The sequence below is a fragment of the Podarcis pityusensis genome (assembly GCF_964106645.2).
Source record: "Podarcis pityusensis genome assembly, chromosome: 10".
Classification (NCBI taxonomy): Eukaryota; Metazoa; Chordata; class Lepidosauria; order Squamata; family Lacertidae; genus Podarcis; species Podarcis pityusensis.
In genome coordinates, this window is record NC_138035.1 from 3,897,797 (window position 1) to 3,918,103 (window position 20,307).

General features: G+C 45.8%; 2 protein-coding genes across 4 annotated transcripts in view; both read right to left on the minus strand.

Annotated features, from left to right (window-relative positions):
- The window catches only part of LOC308486405 (uncharacterized protein), a 154,348-nt gene that overhangs the window by 1,536 nt on the left and 132,505 nt on the right, over window positions 1-20,307 (minus strand). The window lies entirely within an intron of this gene.
- On the minus strand, window positions 7,937-19,352 carry LOC308486291 (uncharacterized protein). 3 transcript variants are annotated; one of them, XM_081022983.1, is made up of 4 exons: window positions 19,133-19,352; window positions 11,942-12,086; window positions 10,749-10,893; window positions 7,937-10,253 (listed from the first exon to the last, which is right to left on the minus strand). In XM_081022983.1, the coding sequence occupies exon 4, from the start codon at window positions 10,123-10,125 to the stop codon at window positions 8,395-8,397; it is 1,731 nt and encodes a 576-aa protein (XP_080879109.1). In that variant the 5' UTR covers window positions 10,126-10,253; window positions 10,749-10,893; window positions 11,942-12,086; window positions 19,133-19,352; the 3' UTR covers window positions 7,937-8,394. The 3 variants fall into 3 exon arrangements, with proteins under 3 accessions (XP_080879109.1, XP_080879108.1, XP_080879110.1); XM_081022982.1 differs by having other exon boundaries at window positions 7,937-10,278; XM_081022984.1 differs by lacking the exon at window positions 10,749-10,893 and having other exon boundaries at window positions 7,937-10,278.

Below are 20,307 nucleotides of genomic sequence, written 5' to 3' on the forward strand. Positions count from 1 at the left end.
AGGGAGCTCCAGCGCCGCGCGAGGGGGGGGGGGAATGGGCTGACTTTTTCTTTCCCCCCAGAATTAGTTTTTATTATTATTATTGCAGATTGGCTGTTGTTAAGGAGTTGTTGCACGCTTCCATAGTGTTATTTACTTATTGCACTTGCACCGTTTCTCCCCCTTCCTTGCATAATTTCACCTTGAGAGAGAAAAGGCGGTGCGGTGCAAATGCAATAAGTAAATAATACTGTGGAAGCGTGCAACAACTCCTTAACAACAGCCAATCTGCAACAACAACAACAACAACAACAACAACAACAACAACAACAACAACAACAACTAATTATGGGAGGCTGGGCTGATCACGGAAGAATGGATGCTTTTGAATTCTGGTGCTGGAGGAGACTCTTGAGAGTCCCATGGGCTGCAAGAAGATCCAACCTCTCCATTCTGAAGGAAATCAGCCCTGAGTGTTCGCTGGAAGGACAGATCCTGAAGCTGAGGCTCCAATACTTTGGCCACCTCATGAGAAGAGAAGACTCCCTGGAAAAGACCCTGATATGGGGAGAGATGGAGGGCACAAGGTGAAGGGGACGACAGAGGACGAGGTGGTTGGACAGTGTTCTCAAAGCTACCAGCATGAGTCTGACCAAACTGCGGGAGGCAGTGGAAGACAGGAGGGCCTGGCATGCTCAGGTCCAGTGGGTCGTGAAGAGTCAGACACGACTAAACGACTAAACAACAACAACCCCCTTCCTTGTCTAGTTTTGCACAAGCCCTGGTCGATTCAACCCTTGGGCCAAACAGAATGAGAAGGGGGGAAAGGCTTTGCCCCCTGGACAGGTTTGCAAAGGAGCGATGGGGGACCTTGCAGGTGATGTCTGGGAGTGGGTAATAATAATAATAATAATAATAATAATAATAATACCCCGCCTATCTGGCTGGGTATGGGATGTGGGTGGCGCTGTGGGTTAAACCACAGAGCCTTCTGGACCGTCTAGAGGGGCTGGGAGCTGGGGGCACTGTTATACAGTGGTTTCGCTCCTTCTTCCTGGGCCGTGTTCAGAAAGTGGTGGTGGGGAATTAGTGTTCAGACCCCTGGGCTCTCACTTGTGGGGTGCCTCAGGGTTCCGTCCTCTCCCCCATGCTTTTTAATATCAATATGAAGCCGCTGGGAGAGATCATCAGGGGGTTTGGGCTGAGTGTTCATCAGTATGTGGATGATACCCAGCTCTACCTCTTTCAAATCAGAACCTATGAAGGCGGTGAAGGTCCTGTGTGAGTGTCTGGAGGCTGTTGGAGGATGGATGGTGGCTAACAATTTGAGACCAAGCGGGCTTTCTCCCGGGCAGACATTTGTCTGACAACATGAGGAATATAATTAATATTCTAGAAAAACTTCAAGTGAAAATACTAAGGCAGTCTTGATATTTGTGGACGCAGAGAAAGCCTTTGACAACATTTTTTGGAGCTTTATGAAGAAGAATCTACAGGGGATGGGGGTAGGTCAAGGTTTTGAAAATGGTATAGGTGCAATTTATTCAGAACAAAAGGCAAAATTAATTGTGAACAATGTAGTGACAGAAGAGTTTAAGATTGAGAAAGGGACACGACAAGGTTGCCCAATTTCTCCATTGCTCTTTATATCGGTCCTTGAGGTTTTGTTAAACATGATCAGAAAGGACCAAGAGGTTAAAGGTATACAAGTGGGAGCTAAATAGTACAAACTGAAAGCATTTGCTGATGATTTAGTATTGACCCTACAGGAGCCAGAATCCAGTACTAAAAGGGTATTGGAACTGATTCAAGAATTCGGACAGGTAGCAGGCTTTAAGTTGAACAAGATGAAAACTAAGGTTTTAGAGAAAAACTTAACTGTGTATGAGAGAGAGAAGTTTCAGGAGGAGACAGGACTAACATTGGTTAAGAAAGTGAAATATTTAGGGGTTAACATGACTGCTAAAAATGTGAATTTATTTAAGGATAATTATGAAAAATGTTGGATTGAAGTGAAAAAGGATTTAGAAATATGGTCAAATCTGAAGCTATCATTGCTAGGCCGAATTGCTGTGATAAAAATGAATGTGCTGCCAAGGATGTTGTTTTTGTTTCAAACATTGCAAACTTTGGGTAAGATGGATTGTTTCAAGAAGTGGCAGAAAGATATTTCCAGATTTGTTTGGCAGGGCAAGAAGCCTCAAATAAAATTTAAGATACTAACTGATGCCAGAGAAAGAGGTGGATTTGCCCTGCCAGACCTTAAACTTTATTATGAATCAGCTGCTTTTTGCTGGCTGAGAGAATGGCTCCTTCTTGAAAGTACTGACATGTTGGATCTAGAAGGTTTCAATAATGTATTCGGTTGGCATGCATACTTGTGGTACGATAAGGTAAAAGCACATAAAGCGTTTAAAAACCATATTGTTAGAAAAGCATTGTTTAATGTCTGGATAAGATATAAGGATTTGTTAGAAAAGAAAACCCCAAGATGGTTGTCACCAATGGAAACGAAGGCACAGAAAAAACTCAACATGGAGGCCAAAAGGCCGAAATATTGGGAAATTCTGGAACAAGATGGAGACAGATTAAAATTGCAGAGCTTTGAAAAATTGAAATACAGAGTGCGAGATTGGCTCCATTATTATCACCCTTCCGCCGGTCACCAGAGGGTCCAAGGCGATGACCTCAAGGGCACCCAGCCCCACATGGACCCCTCAGCCCCCACACCGTTGCACAAGCACCACACTCTACCCCAAGCCCCATAAATAAAGTGCCTTTTCCTTTTTCCGCTATTACGGGCGAAATAAGCCCAAAACCTTATGCCTTCCCTCCCGCTCTATCTTTACTATGGGTCGACCGTATGAAGCTGTATTCCCTACCCTTTTAATGGGTGCGTTCTACCCAATCAGAACCATGCATTTGCCTTGCAGAGCTAGCTCAGCGAACTCCTGCACGCCTCATTTAACCTCTTGACAAGCTGCTGACAGCTCCCCGCTGGGACGGCTCCCCACTTGTGAACTCATAAAAGTGTCAAATCTTGCTACAATGTATCTATTTTGTTTCCGACCTCAATTATCAATATAAAATGGACTAAAATCTTTAAAAATTTGTATAAAATCAACCACAACTCCGATTTTCTTGCTTTTGGTGCCAATCGGCTCAGTCTCTCCAAGACTCCATGACACCTCCCCTGCCCTCCATGATCCCTTAAGCGAGGTGTCACGTACTCTCAGGAAGACCCTAATCCTGTCAAATCACTCTGCCAAGCCTTTCCTCCGGGCAATGACAGGCGGCAGACTATGCATACATGGACCATTGTCTTCTCATCACCGGTACTCAGGATGTGCTTATCTGCGCATATCTCCAGCTCTGCATATTCCCCCTCCCTCCTCCATATGTTAATCCTGTGTAACCCAACCTCTTCTTAATGTATTCATGATGTAATCTGTGTAACCCAACCTCTTAATGTATTCATAATGTAACTGGGATGTATTTTGCACTGTATTCTGGGACATGGAGGGAAGTTTTAAAAGTTCATGTCACCCCTTTCTCGCTGTTCAATCTCGCCTTGAACCTGTTGCGCAATAAACTTGGATCTTCTGCAGCTTGCTCCTGTCTCCGGCTGAGCTCATTTTCCTCCGCAGGGACCCGCAGACTTAGTCCGACGAGCTGGGTGGCAGAGCAGCCTCGCACCCAGATTTTACCGTAACAGCTCCCAGTACGTTTCCGAGAACAATTCAAAGTGTTGGTGCTTACCTTTAAAGCCTTAATGGCCTCGGTCCTGTATCTCTGAAGGAGTGTCTCCACCCCCATTGTCCAACCCGGACACTGAGGTCCAGCACTGAGGGCCTTCTGGCGGTTCCCTCATTGCGAGAAGTAAGGTTACAGGGGACCAGGCAAAGGGCCTTTTCGGTGGTGGCGCCCGCCCTGTGGAACGCCCTCCCTTCAGATGTGAAGGAAATAAGCAGCTATCCTATCTTTAAAAGACATCTGATGGCAGCCCTGTTTAGGGAGGTTTTTAATATTTAATGCTTCACTGTTTTTAACACTCTATTGGGAGCCGCCCAGAGTGGCTGGGGAAACCCAGCCAGATGGGCCAGGTATAAATAATAAATTATTATTATTATTATTATTATTATTATTATTATGGCTGCATGGCATTTAAGAATGAGACTGTGAGTTTATCTTTATCTTCTGCATATACCATTTGCTACATTTCTTAAATGTGACAATTTTGTGCTATAGAAGGAGGGGAGTGACATATAAGAGGACACAGGGAGTTAAATTCTCAGGCATGAGGATCCCGGAAGCTGCTTTAAGACCCAGAAGTGGTGAAAAGCAAGATATAGTCTGTGTTCTAGGATTATGATAATATTTTATTCTCTTGCTGATTATGCCGTTTTCAGTGTGCATTTTATATTTCCCCTCCTTTAGCAATGTTTTCTTCTGAATGTTTTCTTCTGAATGAAGCTGAACTGTGACACACACCCCAAAAGAAAAAATCTCAGGAAGGTATTTGTTACAGAAATTACAAGGCGGGGTGGGGCACATCCTTAAAGTTGTTAAATGTTACAAATATTATGCCTGAATGTATCCTTTTGGCTTGACAGCTCAGGGAAGATACCTAGCTTTAAAAAATCATATAAAATCAACTCCTTTGCCAGTTTCCTCCATTCCAATGCTATTTTGCCCTTGGAAAAAGGACTCTTTTTCCTGCCACCTTTCGGACTTGGGTTCAACCAAGCTCCTCCAATGATGATTAATGACCTGAGCCTTTGATGAGGCTCCAAGCACACTCCCCACTCAGCAGAGTATCCAGAACGCAGGGAAGGACGAGAAGTTTATTAGCTACATTGCTAAAAAGTGTTATTTCTAACTACTCAGACAGAAAAGAAATATACATGCTCTCTCTGTGAAAGCAGAGAGCAACTGAAAAACAAAGGAACAGGAAACAGTAACATCACATCCGTCTCCTGTCTTCCGTGAGACTTCCAACAGTCTGGAATGTCTCTGGAATGCAAAACACAGAGTCTTGTGACTCCAAGAGCATGGCACAGTGGCAACACACAGAAACCAACACCCCCTCCCCAAGGGTGAAGATGTGTAGACACACCTCCTACCCCAGGAAATGCCCAGAGGTGACAATTGCTGGGCTCACTGTTAGCCAAGGGAAGCCAAATCTCATCACCAGACTTGTCTCAGGCTGCAGACATGCAAAGGAACTTCTGTTTTACTTTTGGGTGGTGGGCACTTGAGACATGTTTGCCTGTGCGAATCTTGTATTTGGGTGTTGCCCTGACATACCTGTCTATCTTGTGTAACCCTCCCCTTTCTGACATTTTAATGATGTAGCAATGATGTATTGATGATGCTGTGCGAACTGTATCCTGGGATTTGGTGGGAAAGTTTTAAAAGTCAATGTCGCCCCAGCGTCAGAGTTCCCTCACTGCTGTTTGAACCAGTTGCACAACAATAATGGATCTAAGTCTACTGACTGCTCTTTGCTCCAAATTGCTTGGCTGGAATTTCCTTTGTTTACTGACCGCATGGACCCGTGGGGGACTTGTACCCTGGCGAGCTGGGCTGTTGAGTAGTCTCTCAACCCATAATTTTCTTTAACATGTTGAAAAGTCCTTTCCCATTCCCAATATTGACTGCCTGTGATAAAATCGTTGGACTCTTATCTCCTCCTGGCTCCTGAGTTTATTGGCCAGACCTAGGAGTTTTTATAGCCTTTGGGGGTATACAGTGGTACCTTGGTTTATAACCATAAAGTGGTACCTTGAGTTAAGTACTTAATTCATTCCAGAGGTCCGTTCTTAACCTGAAACTGTTCTTAACCTGAAGCACCACTTTAGCTAATGGCGCCTCCTGCTGCTGCCGCGCTGCACGATTTCTGTTCTCGCCCTGAAGCAAAGTTCTTAACCCGAGGTACTATTTCTGGGTTAGCAGAGTCTGTAACCTGAAGTGTATGTAACCTGAAGCGTATGTAACCCGAGGTACCACTGTAATCCATTCCGGAGGTCCGGTTGTAAACCAAAACAGGTTGTAACCCAAGGCGTGCTTTCGCCAATGGGGCCTCCCCCCCCAAAAAAATGGGTTGTAATCCAAAAAAAGGGGCACGGACTTCGGTGTTTGACGTGGTTGTAATCCAAAACGGTTGTAATCCAAAGCGGTTGCAAACCAAGGAACCACTGCACAACATTTGGTGGCGTGACTCAGATAAATCGAGGCTTTCTTTGAGCCCACCCAGCTGTGGGTGCCTGAACCGAGGGAGCCATGGGCTGTGGCTCTGTGTGTCTCGGCCAGCTGTGGGTGCCTCAAGCAGGCAGCAGCAGACTCCCAGCTCTGTGAATGTCTATGTAGTGTCTCTAGCACGGCCAAGAGGGGCTGAAGCTGTGAGGAAAGAGGAGTTTTCTCGCTTTGTGTTTTGCTTGAAGGCTCCTCTCCGGCTGAGGGCTGGGGCTGCAGAGATCAGGCTCTCTCTCCTCTTGGCACAACTGCGAGTTCTCTGCCCAGGACTGGCGGGCTGTGCAGCCGAGGGGGTTATGAGTCTTTTTTTTCCTATAGGCTTTCTCACTGTGGGCCTTGCTGGCCACCAGTCTTTTCAAAATGCTTTCGCCCCACCTTTTATTTTATCTGCAACATGTCGGAAGGGCAGGGAGTCCCCCTTGTGTAACAACTTAAGCAGGAGGGAATAACCTTGCTGATGGTGCAGTGGGCACTGAAGGAGGCAGAAGTAATTAAACCCCAAAAGAAAGAGCACTTTTCCAGAGGAGAGGCGAAAAAGAAAGAACCGACCTGGCCCCCAACAGCTCCCATATCAGCCTTTAATTGGCCAGACCTAGGAGTTTTGATAGCCTTTGGAGGCATACAAGACCAGGACTCCGAGCCTTCTTCCCTTGGGTGTCCCCCAGCTGGTGCCTCCCCCCCCCTTCACCCAGCCAGTCCATGACAGCAAAAGCAGCAACAACAGTAAATTCAGTACGATAATAATATGCACACTGGTCCTCTGGCAGGAAGAATAATAACTTCTGGGACTATGGAAAAGGACTATCTTCCCCAAACCCCAGAATAAGCAGGAGCTCTGGGATTGCCCCATGGGGTTCGTGAGGGAAGATGGGCCCCCCAGGAGACTTCCCTGGTACCTGCAGCCGCTCCTTCCCCCTCTTGCAATAAGGCTTGGGGGAAATCTCCCATTAAATTACAGCATTTTAAGTTTTCTTCAGAACATGTAGAAGGCAGGGAGAAGTTCTAGTGAAGAAGCAGTGTTTGGAGATCATGCGGTGGTGAGGGTGAGAGTTTGGTGCAAAAACCAGTCACACACATATGCACCCGTCTTGCATGCTTGAGTACAGCAACTCCAGGGCACGAGCCAAGTATCGGCAGGGTAGGGGCCAGGTGTAGAGCAATTCCCATGCTGAGGTCAGAAACACACACAGAGGCAGCAGGACTTCTTCAGTAATAGTTTACTGAGTTTTCAAAGCATACAGTTCTCACTGGGTTCCCAGTGAGGCACAAAACTTAGCTCCTGAGAGCAAATCCAGTTTCAGCAGTAAAAAAAATACAGCACACAGGATATCTAGATCAGGTGGACACACATCAGGCAGCAAAAGGGAGGAAGGGAGGAAAGAGGCTGGAAGGACACAGGGCAATGGATGTGTGTCTTTCGCTTCCTGTCGTCTGGGAGGGAAGTCAGCAACTAGGCATCTGCAGGGGCTTCACGAAGCAAAGCTTTCTGCCGGCTGCTTCCAGACAAATCAGCATTCCAGAAACACACACTGTAATCTGTGAGGTCTTGCCATATCAATTGTTTTTGGAAGGTTATCACGATGTGGTCTAGAAACCAGTATGGGACAATATATCGCCCAGCCCTCACTGACCCCCAGCAATCCAGATAAACCCTCACTGCTTCTCTATCGAAAGGTACTTTACATCTTAGATTATAATCACATTGTTTGACATTGCCTTCAATATTTCATTACTATACAGTTTTACACATAAATACCAGAACTTCACATACACAACATGTGTTAAAGACTGATTTCCTGCTGAGTTCATTTCTGTGAAGAAAAGAGTGGACTCTGAGAGGAAGATGTCCCACACTCCAGACATCAAAATGGGTTCTTCCATGTGAGAGTCCCTGGATGTTCCTTGATCAGTCCATTATAAATAAAGCACTTTTTGCAGTCTTTTCATATAAATTGCTTCTCCTCTTTGAGTTTGTTGATGGTTTGTAGGATTTCAACTCCTAAAGTTCTTCCTGTCTGTGAGTCTGTTGATTTAGAACTTCCACTAGGACTGAACCTCTATCTACTTTCCTGATAATTATAAGGTTTGTCTTTTGTGCGAGTTTCTTGACATAAATCAAGGGTTCCACTCTGACTGCAGCACCTACCACACGCCATACATTTAAACAGTTTCTCCCCTGTGTGTCTGCCGATGTCCTCTAAGGTGTGCACTCTGCCTGAAGCTCTTTCCACACTCCATGCATTTAAATGGTTTTTCCCCTTTGTGAGTCCGTTGATGTATACGGAGGTGTCCACTCTGATTGAAGCACTTTCCACACTCCATGCATTTAAATGGTTTCTCACCTGTGTGAGTCCGTTGATGTGTTCTAAGGTCTCCATTCTGACTGAAGCTCTTTCCACACTCCATACATTTATATGGTTTCTCCCCTGTGTGAGTCCGTTGATGTTTTCTAAGGTCTCCATTCTGAATGAAGCTCTTTCCGCACTCCATGCATTTACATGGTTTCTCCCCTGTGTGAGTCCGTTGATGTGTTCTAAGGTTTCCATCGAAACTGAAGCTCTTTCCGCACTCCATACATTTATATGGTTTCTCCCCTGTGTGAGTCCGTTTATGTTTTCTAAGGTCTCCATTCTGACTGAAGCACTTTCCGCATTCCTGGCATTTAAATGGTTTCTCCCCTGTGTGAGTCCGTTGATGTTCTCTAAAGTTTCCATTGAAATTGAAGCTCTTTCCGCACTCCAAACATTTAAATGGTTTCTCCCCTGTGTGAATCTGTTTATGTATATTGAGATATCCACTGTTAGGGAAGCTCTTTCCGCACTCCAGGCATTTAAATGGTTTCTCCCCTGTGTGAATCTGTTTATGTATATTGAGGTGTCCACTCTGACTGAAGCACTTTCCGCACTCCAGGCAGTTAAATGGTTTCTCCCCTGTGTGAGTCCGTTGATGCGTTCTAAGGCCTCCATTATCATTAAAGCTCTTTCCACACTCCAGGCATTTAATTGGTTTCTCCCCTGTGTGAGTCCGTTGATGTGTTCTAAGGCCTCCACTCTGACTGAAGCTCTTTCCACACTCCAGACATTTAAATGGTTTCTCCCCTGTGTGAGTCCGTTGATGTGTTCTAAGGCTTCCACTCTGACTGAAGCTATTTCCGCACTCCAGGCAGTTAAATGGTTTCTCCCCCGTGTGAGTCTGTTGATGTTTTCTAAGGTGTCCATTCTGACTGAAGCTCTTCTCACACTCCATACATTTAAATGGTTTCTCCCCTGTGTGAATCCGCTGGTGTAATTTAAGGTCTCCATTCTGACTGAAGCACTTTCCGCACTCCAGGCAGTTAAATGGTTTCTCCCCCATGTGAGCCCATTGATGTTTTCTAAGGTGTCCATTCTGACTGAAGCTCTTTCCACACTCCATACATTTAAATGGTTTTTCCCCTGTGTGAGTCCGTTTATGTATTCTAAGCTTTCCATTATCACTAAAGCTCTTTCCACACGCCATACATTTATATGGTTTCTCCCCTGTGTGGGTCAATTGATGTATTCTAAGTGTATCACTCCGATAGAAGCTCTTTCCACACTCCATACATTTAAATGGTTTCTCCCCCATGTGAATCTGTTGGTGTCTTCTAAGGCTTCCATTGAAACTGAAGCTCTTTCCGCACTCCAGACATTTAAAAGGTTTTTCACCTTTGTGAATCTGTTGATGTAAACGTAAGTGTCCATTTTGACTGAAGTTCTTCCCACACTCCCTGCATTGGAATCCTTTCTTGCCCTTGTGAGTCCGCTGATTTGTTCTAAGTTTTCCACTATCAGTGAAACGTTTCCCACACTCCATACCTTTAAATGGTTTCTCCCCTGTTGGAGTTTGTTGATGTGAACTATGTGTCCTCATTCAATGAAGCATATTCCGCATTTCACACATTTTAATTTCTATTCCTAATGGGGGAGAAAGGTGACCCATCCCCTGGAGTTCTGACTGTCTTCTCCATCTCCTTCTTCAGAGTGGGAGGAAAGGAAATCCTGTTTTGGTTTCAAGGAAGTTGAACTAAGGGAAAGAGAACACATCAAGCTCCATTAGCACCTTCTCCTATATCAACGTCTCCCACATTCCCTCACCTCCTACCCATGTTCCCAGTTTTTAGGAAGTGAAGTTGCAATATCAAATGATAGTAATTCATGAGCAACTTTCAAAATCCTCAACCAATGTTCATAAAGCAGCTTAATTTTTTTAAAAATAATGTGCTGTCTGATCTCGTGCCCATCTTCTGACGCAAGACTATCCTAAAATGACACTGAAAAGCAGGATATTCAAGGCAAATAGATAAACTGTACTTAGTGGAATATGTAGTACCTTGAAAATGTAGTATTTATTTATTGATGGACTGTCTTAAATATCATAATCATACGATGTCATGGGGTGTTAGGGGAGCGGTAGTACCTTTGGTGGGGGAAATGTCATGCACCTTATGGGGTAATTTATCCACCATTGGTCCCCACCCTGCACTCAGCTCTCACCTGTGGCTTTCAGAAGCTGTCAGGATGGAATAGGGGCCACAATCCCAGGAACGGCTTCAACCGGCCGCCAAAACCAGGTGAGGATAGCTGCTGGGTCTCAAATTCTTGGTGGGTTGGGGAATTCTGCTGCAGGTGAAGGCAGGCCCTGGTGGATGGAGAGGAGGAGAACAACAGTGAATCCCACAGTCAAGAAGGCAGATTCTACCCATTCTGCAGAGGAAAGTGAGGGCAGATGGGGCTCATCAACCTGGGAAGGAAGCCCATCACGAAGGAAAACTCTGGTCGTAAAACTTTGGTGCACTCCTTCACTTCCTTTTGAGTTATCTTCAGGAGAAGAAAAGGCTGTAGAGGAAAACCTACACAAATCCAGAGTGGCACCGTGGCATCACTAAAGCTCTTTCCACATTGCATACATTTAAATGGTTTCTCTCTTGTGTGTGTCTGTTGATGTATATTGAGGTGTCCACTCTGACTGAAGCTCTTTCCACACTCCATACATTTATGTGGTTTCTCCTCTGTTGGAGGTCGTTGATGTGAACTATGTGTGCTCATTTAATGAAGCATATTCCGCATTTCACACATTGAAATGTCTATTCCTAATGAAACTAAAGGTGCCCCATCCCCTGGAGTTCTGAGTGTCTACTCCATCACCTTCTTCAGAGTGTGAGGAAAGGAAATCCTGTTGGGTTTCAAGGAAGAGAACTAAGGGAAAGAGAACACATCAAGCTCCATTAGCACCTTCTCCTATTTCAGCGTCTCCAACATTCCCTCACCTCCTACCCATGTTCCCAATTTTTAGGAAAATGAAGTTGCAATGTCATCAAATGATAGTAATTCATGAGCAACTTTCATAATTCTCAATCAATGTTAATAAAGCAGCATGATTTTTTAAAGAATGATATGCCGTCTGATCTTGTGCCCGTCTTCTGACGCAGGACTATCCTAAAAGAAGGACACTGAAAAGCAGGATATTCAAGGCAAATAGATAAACTGTACTTAGTGGAATATGTAGTACCTTGAAAATCTAGTATTGATTCACTAATTCCCTGAAAGTGTGTTATTTCTGGGGACATGAATTTATTCCTCTTCTGTCTTAAATATCATACGATGTCATGATATTGATGGGGGACATGTTGTGCACCTTCTGGGGTAATCTACCCACCATTGGTCCCCACCCTGCACTCAGCTCTCACCTGTGGCTTCCAGAAACTGTCAGGATGGAATAGGGGCCACAATCCCAGGAACGGCTTCAACCGGCCAGCGAAAGCAGGTGAGGATAGATGATGGGTCTCAAATCCTTGGTGTATTAGGGAATTCTGTTGCAGGTGAAGAAAGGACCTGGTGGATGGAGAGGATGAGAACAACAGTGAATCCCACAGTCAAGAAGGCAGATTCAGCCCATTCTGCAGAGGAAAGTGAGGGCAGATGGGGCTCATCAACCTGGGAAGGAAGCCCATCACGAAGGAAAACTCTGGTCGTAATACTTTGGTGCACTCCTTCACTTCCTTTTGAGTTATCTTCAGGAGAAGAAAAGGCTATAGAGGAAAACCTACACAAATCCAGAGTGGCACCGTCTCTAAGACGGTTGGATGGTGCCCTGCACACTTCCTTCCAGCCACTCCTGCAGCCAAGCTGGTGCCTAACGTACTGCTCTGCTTTCCTTGGGACCATATAAGTCAGGCTGAGAAGGGGGTCTTTTTGTCTAGGCAGCCCTGGACCCCCAAACACACTGCCCAGGCAGTGCTGCTAACACAGCAGTTTCAGGGGGAGCGATGAACTCAGACCTGTGTATCAAAGTCTCTCTGATGTGGAACAAGGAAAACAGAAGCGCTATTTACATCATACATCAATTAAAAAGTATTCAGAATATTTGTATTTTGAAGAAAAGACCACCAAGTATTGGATGGCCCCTTCAAAGCTAATGAAATATTGTGCCTGGAGCTTTTGGGGGTGCAGGACCAGGAAAGCTTCTGCCACCATGATCCTTCCAATTGGGAATCAGGCCTCATGATGGGACTGAAACTGCGCTGGTTGCGCTGGATGATGATCTCGCATGCGCTAGAGTCTGAGGGGAAAGCTGTTTCCTGGTTCTGCTAGATCTCTCAGTGGCTTTGGAGACCTTTGGCCATGGTGTCCTTCTGAACCCCCTAGGAGAGCTGGGGAAATGGTTATGCAGTGGTTCCCCTCCTTCCTCCTGGGCCATGTCCAGAAAGTGGTGTTGGGGGATGAGTGTTCAGACCCCTGGGCTCTCACTTGTGGGGTGCCTCAGGGCTCCGTCCTCTCCCCCATGCTTTTTAATATCTACATGAAGCTGCTGGGAGAGATCATCAGGGGTTTTGGCTGGGTGATCACCAGTATGTGGGTGATACCCAGCTCTTCTTCTCATTTAAATCGGAATCAGTGAAGGTGGTGAATGCCCTGTGTTGGTGCCTGGAGGTGGTTTGAAGATGGATGGTGGCTAACAGATTGAGCTTGAATCCTGACAAGACAGAAGTGCTGTCCCTGGGAAACAGGGGGTGGGCAGGTGTGGGGGACCCCCTGGTCCTGATGGGGTAACTGTGCCCCTAAATAACCAGGTGTGCAGCCTAGGGGTCATTTTGGACTCACAGCTGACCATGGAGGCACAGGTCAATTCTGTGTCCAGGGCAGCTGTCTAGCAGCTCCATCTGGAACGCAGGCTGAGACCCTCCTTCCCCGCAGACTGTCTCGCCAGAGTGGTGCATGATCTGGTTATCTCCCGCTTGGACTACTGCGATGTGGTCTACATGGGGCTACGTTTGAAGGTGACCCAGAAACTGCAACTGAATGGGAGCAGCGCCGAGACCACATATCACTGCTCCTAAAGGACCTTACCTGGCTCCCAGCACATTTTCAAGCACAATTCAAACTGTTGGTGCTGACCTTTAAAGTGTCATGGTTGCATTTTCCAGGCATAGAAAAGTATTGATCTAATGCAGGCTTCCTGAAACTTGGCAGTTTCCTTTCTGCTGAGAGCTGGTGGTGGGATAAGTTGCGATGAGGTTATGAAGAACCTTTCTTGTTTTGGGGAACCAGATGAAGCTGGTTTAAACTGGAGTGAGCCAGGCTTGTTATCCAGTCCCAAGGTTACTCTGACATTTAATAGAATATAAATTACAAGGCCGAAAGGCGCCTGGTCCCACTTCCTAATCTGCTATTTCTCTACTCCGCTTGTGTGATTCTTACTTGAGTGCTGTTTTGGTATGCTAAGTTAGGGTTTTACGTAAGTTAAGTTTTTGCTATTTTTTGAATCCTGTTATTCTTCTTTGCCTTCAGTAATAAATTTAATTGCTGAATGAGATCGTTATGGAGCAGCAAGATCTGCAACCTGAAGCCCTCAACAGCCTCGGCCCTGTAGACCTGAAGGAGCATCTCCACCAACATCGCTCAGTCCGGACAGGGAGGTCCTCCTTCGAAGGTCTCCTGCTGATTCCCGCCCCCCCATGCAAGAAGCGAAGTGTTACGGAAATTACGGGGGGGGGGGCACATCTTTAAAGTTAAATATTACAAATATTATGCCTGAATATATCCTTCCAACTTGACAGCTCAGGGAAGTCACCTAACTTTAAAAATAATATAAAATCATCTCCTTTCCCAGTTCCCCCCATTCCAAAGCTATTTTCCCCTGGCAAAAGGACTCCAGGAAGTTCTCAGAGGTGAAAATTGCTGGGCTCATTGTTAGCCAAAGGAAGCCAAATCTCATCACCTGACTCGCCTCAGGCTCCAGACATGCAAAGGAACCTTGATTGTACTTTTGGGTGATGGGTACTTAAGACATATTTGTCTATGCGGGGGGGGGGGCCACCAGGGGGCGAATTGGAAGATGGCTGACAATAACATCTCTCCGACCCACACGAGGTAATTAAGAGGCTGTGATGGGAGTATGCAGCCTCCCTTGCCCCCCCAAGGGAATGGGGGGACTGCCTTGCCTGCTGTGCCCATAATTCACCCCCAGATTCGAAAGAAGGGGGTGAGGGCACTAGGCATAAAGCCCTCGGGTGGAGTCCGGCTCTCCCGGACGCTGTCTCTGATCGCGCACTGGTTTGCATAAGCTCGAGATATTTAATTGGAAATGAAGCAAATATACATATTTCAAGTGAAGAACGGGAGTGAAAACTGCTAACTGAAGTGGCCTTTGTGAAACGAGAGTAACGGGTTTGGATTTAACGGAATACATCATGAAGAAATTACATCAGGTTCAGTATGCTGGAGTGGGACTGGATGGAGGGGGAGAAACTTTTTTTCTTTTCTTCAATAACCCCTTCTCAAAAAGAACCGCTGCATAACCTGCCTAAGCAGGATGATTAAAAACTGTGTGGAAATAATTTACTACCAAAAGCTTGACATGTGAGATCGAGAAAAAGAACAAGGGCTTTTGATGGCGCAGCAACAAAAAGGAAGTTGCCATTTTGACAGGTCTTATCGAAAGATTTATCGGGAGGAGGAAGCTTTGTTTTCACACTGGATTCCTGGTAGAACCTGGTAGAATCTCCTCGAGGACTGAGAAAGAGGGACAAACCTGCGAAAAGTGAATAAGTAGACAGCAAGAATGCTTTTCTTTATGGAAGCGATGAAATACGGCGGCTGTCTGAAATACGACTCTTGGACGAATGGAAAAACCCACACAGGAATACAAATTTGTTTGAACCTGCTTATGGAGACAATCAGAGGCCACAAAGAGAAAGAGAGAGGGAAAATATTTGAAAACAACTAGAAGAGATGTGGAAAACAGCAAGAAAGGATTGGACAGAATTTTGAACATTATTTGGACAGATTTGTGGACTTTTAAAGCAGTAGCAATAAGAGGATTGGACCCCTTTTGGAACTTGAAATATGGGTACCCCCAACAAAATTTAAAATTAGGCTCTGTAATTTGGAATTTATGTGATTTGATATGATTGGTCTGTTAATAAAAATAATTTTTTTTTAAAAAAAAGACATATTTGTCTATGCTAATCTTATACCTGAGTTGACTTCTGGGTTGGCGCCTCCAGGCAATGGCGGAGTTCCTCCGATTGGGAGGAATTTGCTCCGTGGAAATTAGGGTCTGACCGCCACGGTGAAGGCGGAGACCCACTGAAATCACAGGTGGGAGAAGCTTGTGAACTTGGGATTCGGCTGGCACCCTTTGTGCCTCCCCTACTCGTGGGGAAACCCTGATTTGGGGATCCGGAGCGAAGTGGGGTGAGTGGCGCGGTGCTTCGAATTGACTGCTTCTTTCATGGAGTGAAGCCGCATCGCTGTTGCCGGAGAGCGCTGACTTTTTCCTGTGGACAATTGGATTTTAAACAACTACCCGTGAGTAGAACGGAAAATTGGATCCTTAAATTCATTAATTTGGCATCGAAACGGGAAGGTTCTAAACAGGAAGTCCGCCTTCCTTTTTTGTAAATAGATTGAAGCAAAGAAGTTGCAAGTTAAAGCCTTGGAAAGTTTATTTTTGTAAAGGATTAAATCTCCATCGGTTAAAACTATTAAACCCCCCTTGGAAGCAGGAGAAGAGGGGGAAAATTTTGGACCTAGTGAGCCTGCAGGAGAGAGTGAAAAACCAAATTACCACTGCTCCGAACCTGGAAACGGGCTGCCAGAAAGAGTGACGTTTTTTGACAGCTAGCTAAATAAGAGAAATATATTGTTTCCATTGTCCTCATCTGCGTTTAAAAAGCAGGAAAAGTAACTGAAAACTGAAACTAAATTTATAGTTTAAATTGTGTTTGAAAGGATTGATACAAGTGGAGACTGTTTCCCTCTAGAGGGAGCTTTTGAAACTGTTACAAGAGTGGAGCTGGGGCTTTTCCAGCTGCAAGATAAGAAGTGTGTGAATCAGAGATTGACCTTGGATTTTAAGAATGTTGACAGAAGGAGCCTTAGTGACTGTATTATGTAAGATAAGCTATTCGTTAGAACAGCTCCACAAGAATACGGATGCTATGAATACCAAACTTGAGAACTTGGGACAAAAAGTGATTAATTTGGGACAAAAAGTGATCATTAATACAGAAATTGTTCAGGATTTGACACAGGAACCTACTTTGACAGGACAAACTGGGGAGAAGACGAAGGAGAATGTTGGTGTTGTTGAACCTAAAATAATACAAGTGGAAGCCCCAGTTTTACAGAGGCAAATTGAGGACTATAAGTGGAGGCCTTTTATGAATGAATATAGAAAAAGTCAGAATTTGAAGATTGGAGCCCTGCTTGGATTGGAGAAGGAAGGTTGGATAGACTCTTTCATGCAGAGATTTGCTGACCTTTGGGTCCTGAATCTGGGTCAGGAGGTGATTGGAGTTGTGGGGGCCTTTGGATCTGGGGGAGCCTTGAAACATGATTTGAGACATTGTATGGACACTGGTTTTAGCTGTGGAGAGTTGGTTGGCCTGTCGAGAGGGAATGGGGGCATGGTTGGGTCGGGGCCCCCCCAAGACCTGCGCTTCAGCATCTTCAGCATCAAAGAATATGAAGAAAAACTGCAGAAGGGACTTGGAAAAGATTTAAGAGCCTCGGACAGAAGATCTCCAGGTTGATGAACTATATGGAATGGATGGAAATGACTGGCAGAATCTGAGACCAGGGAGAAGAGATGGTGGTAGAAGACTGGGAAAGTTTAAAGTTTATATATAGAAATATTGTAAATTTAATGAGTGTTAGAAAATTGTTGGAATGAAACTTTATGGCTTTAGCAGAAATGTTATAAGGAGTTAAGTATAAATAAGTATTTCAGTATTAATAGAAAATAAGGTAAAAAATATGTTAAGATATTCATCATGATAAAAATAGAGAAAGATGAAAAGGAATTGCTGAAACAAGTAATAGAAGTGGAATACAAAAAGGGAGGTGAGAGGAGGTCGATGAAATAAGGGAATGAAAGATAGAGTGATGAAATGGTATGGTATATGTTTTTAAATTGTTGTTGTTTTGCTTTGTTTAGTTTAGCGTGTTAAGGTTGTGTTTTGTATTGTTTATTGTATTGTTTTTTCTTTTCTTTTTTTTCTTCTCTGCTCTATTTTGTCTTCCTCTCTCACCTCTTTTCTTCTTTTTTCTTTTCTTGTAAGTTTTAAAAGCAATAAAGATTATTAAAAAATAATAATAACAATCTTATACCTGAGTCTTGCCCTGCCATGTCTGCTTATGCTAATCTTGTACCAAGGACTTGTCTGGACATGTTTGCCAAGGTTAACCCCTCCCCTTCGAACTGTATTCTGGGATGTGGTGGGAAAGTTTTAAAAGTCTTTGTCACCCCATCCTCGGGGTTCAAAATTTGCTCTTTGAACCTATTGCGCAAGAAACTTTGGTCTACAGCTATTTGCTCCGGTCGGCTGGACTCCTTCCTTTATTCTGCAGGGACCCGCGGGCTCTGCCCGACCAGCTGGGTGACTGAAGAGCCTCGCACCTAGATTTTTCCTTAACAGAAGTTACAGGGAAGCAGGCTGAGGGTGAGGAAATGGGCAACATTCTGACATTTAGAAGACAGCTGAATGCAACCCTCTATCGGGAGGATTTTAATGTCTGATGTTTTACGGTCTTTTATTTGTACTGGAACCATGCAGTGGAAGAGAAACTTAAAGATGGAAGCCTGAGAGAGAGGAAAAGGTTTCTGGCTGCCTCCTGGGTGGGATTGCGGAAACGAAGAGCTGCTTCTGAGAAGGCCTCTCCCCTCCTCTCTTCCTGGACAGGGCAGGGGCTTATGGGAAGAGGATGGAGGTTGCAGGAAGGAAGGGGTGGGGAACATGACCCCCCACTTTCCAGGGATCCCTCTGGCTGCCTTGAAGGGGTGGCCGATTCCTAGGTGGGAGGGAGAAGCCAAGGCGGCCCCTCCAGAAAATCCCCGTAGGCGCCACCATGGAGAAGTCTCCCCAAAGACTGGTTTCCGATCTCCCCCCCCCCAATGCTGCCCTTCGCTGCCCCAGGGGTGCTCCCCCCTCCCCACTTCACTCCCTCCCTGTGTTCCAGAGTCTCCCCTGCATCCAAAGCCCCTCCTTGGCGCGGCTCAGCCCTCATCCCCCATCTTTCCATCCTGAGGGGCCACCCCAAGACGAGCAGATTAGGGACAGGGGGGTCTCTATCCAGGCGTCCCTCACGCCCGTTAACCCTTTCATGGCCCGCCTTTATCCGTGCGGAGCCCACAGGATCCCAGGGATGCCTGCGCGGGGGAAACGGGGCAAGGGGGCCCTCGTGGGGACCCCCTGCGTAGGTGTCCCATGTCCACCGCTGCCAAGGCGCCTAAGGGGCCAAGGAAAGCTCCCTTCACAGCACACGTGCAGGGATCCAGGCCCTGCCGGTGGTGTCCATGAAAGTCGCTTTGGGGAGCTGGCGGGGGTCTCTGGGTCCTTTTCTCCCCTCTCCCCCCCACCCCGCGAGCCCTTTACCTCTTTGTCCTCGCTCCCGATTCTCCTTTCCTTTCCTGCAACATCCACGGGCGGGGGGGGGGGGGTCCCCTCCCATGACGCCCCGCCTTTCCTTTCCAAAGCGCGCTCCCCTAGAGCTACGCCGCAGAGCAGCAATCCGGCGCAGAAGCTCCACTTGCGGGAAAAGCAGGCAGTTTGGGAGGGGGGCTCTCTCCCCTCATTCCGGAAACAGAAGCCGGATTGGAGGAGGAGGAGGAGGAGGAGGAGGAAGAAGAGGTGCAGCGCATGGTGGAGGGATTTGGGGTTGTGGGGGCGGGGTGAGAGAAGGATGTACCAGGAAGGGAGGAATTGAGGGGGGCGAAGGAGAGGAAGGTTCCCCCCTCCCTTCTTCGTTCAGGGGATGAGGAGAGCGGGAGAGGGGCTGATCCCGGCAATCCATTTGCAAAGTGCGGTCCCCCCCCCCAATGTTTACATTGCAAAATCCGTCCCTCCCCTCGCACCCCACGCCATGATCTTAGATCCATTCCATGTTTTAGGTATTGGTGCACATTGAGCAGCGGGTTGGGCTCTGTGACTCCTGTGTTAGGGGAAAAAAGTGGCTTTGGTTTTGCACACACACCCCCGACACCCAGGTAAAATGCCTCCCGTGTGTCTTTTTTATTATTTTTATAAATATTTATTAAGATTTTTACAATATTACAAAATGAAAAAGAAAAAGGAAAAAATACAAAGTAAAAATAGTTAAAAACAATTCAAACTTTTCATCACTTATCTTTCATTTACTTGTTTCCCGGACCTCCTCATACCTCCCCTTTTTGTATTCCAGTTCAATTTATTAGTTCAGCAATTCCTTTCCCTCCTTATTTTATCCTGATCTTTAATCTTAGTATATTATAACATTAATTTACCTGTTAAAAATCCAATTCTTTTCATATTCTTTTATACCAATACAGCTAGAAACCACTTAACTTCAATCCAGCATCATTCTAACATTCATTAATTTCCGTGTGTCTCCGTCAGAAGTAACACAATGAGGCCAGGAAGAAAGCAAGGCAGCTGTTGATCTGTTTGCGCGCCGAGCCCCCCCCCCCCATGCGAGGAGTAAAGCAGCCCAGAACTAAAGCGCGTTGCAATTTGTACACCCTCAGATAGTAGCCCCCCCCGTCACAGAGAGAGCACCCCAAAAACATCCCCGG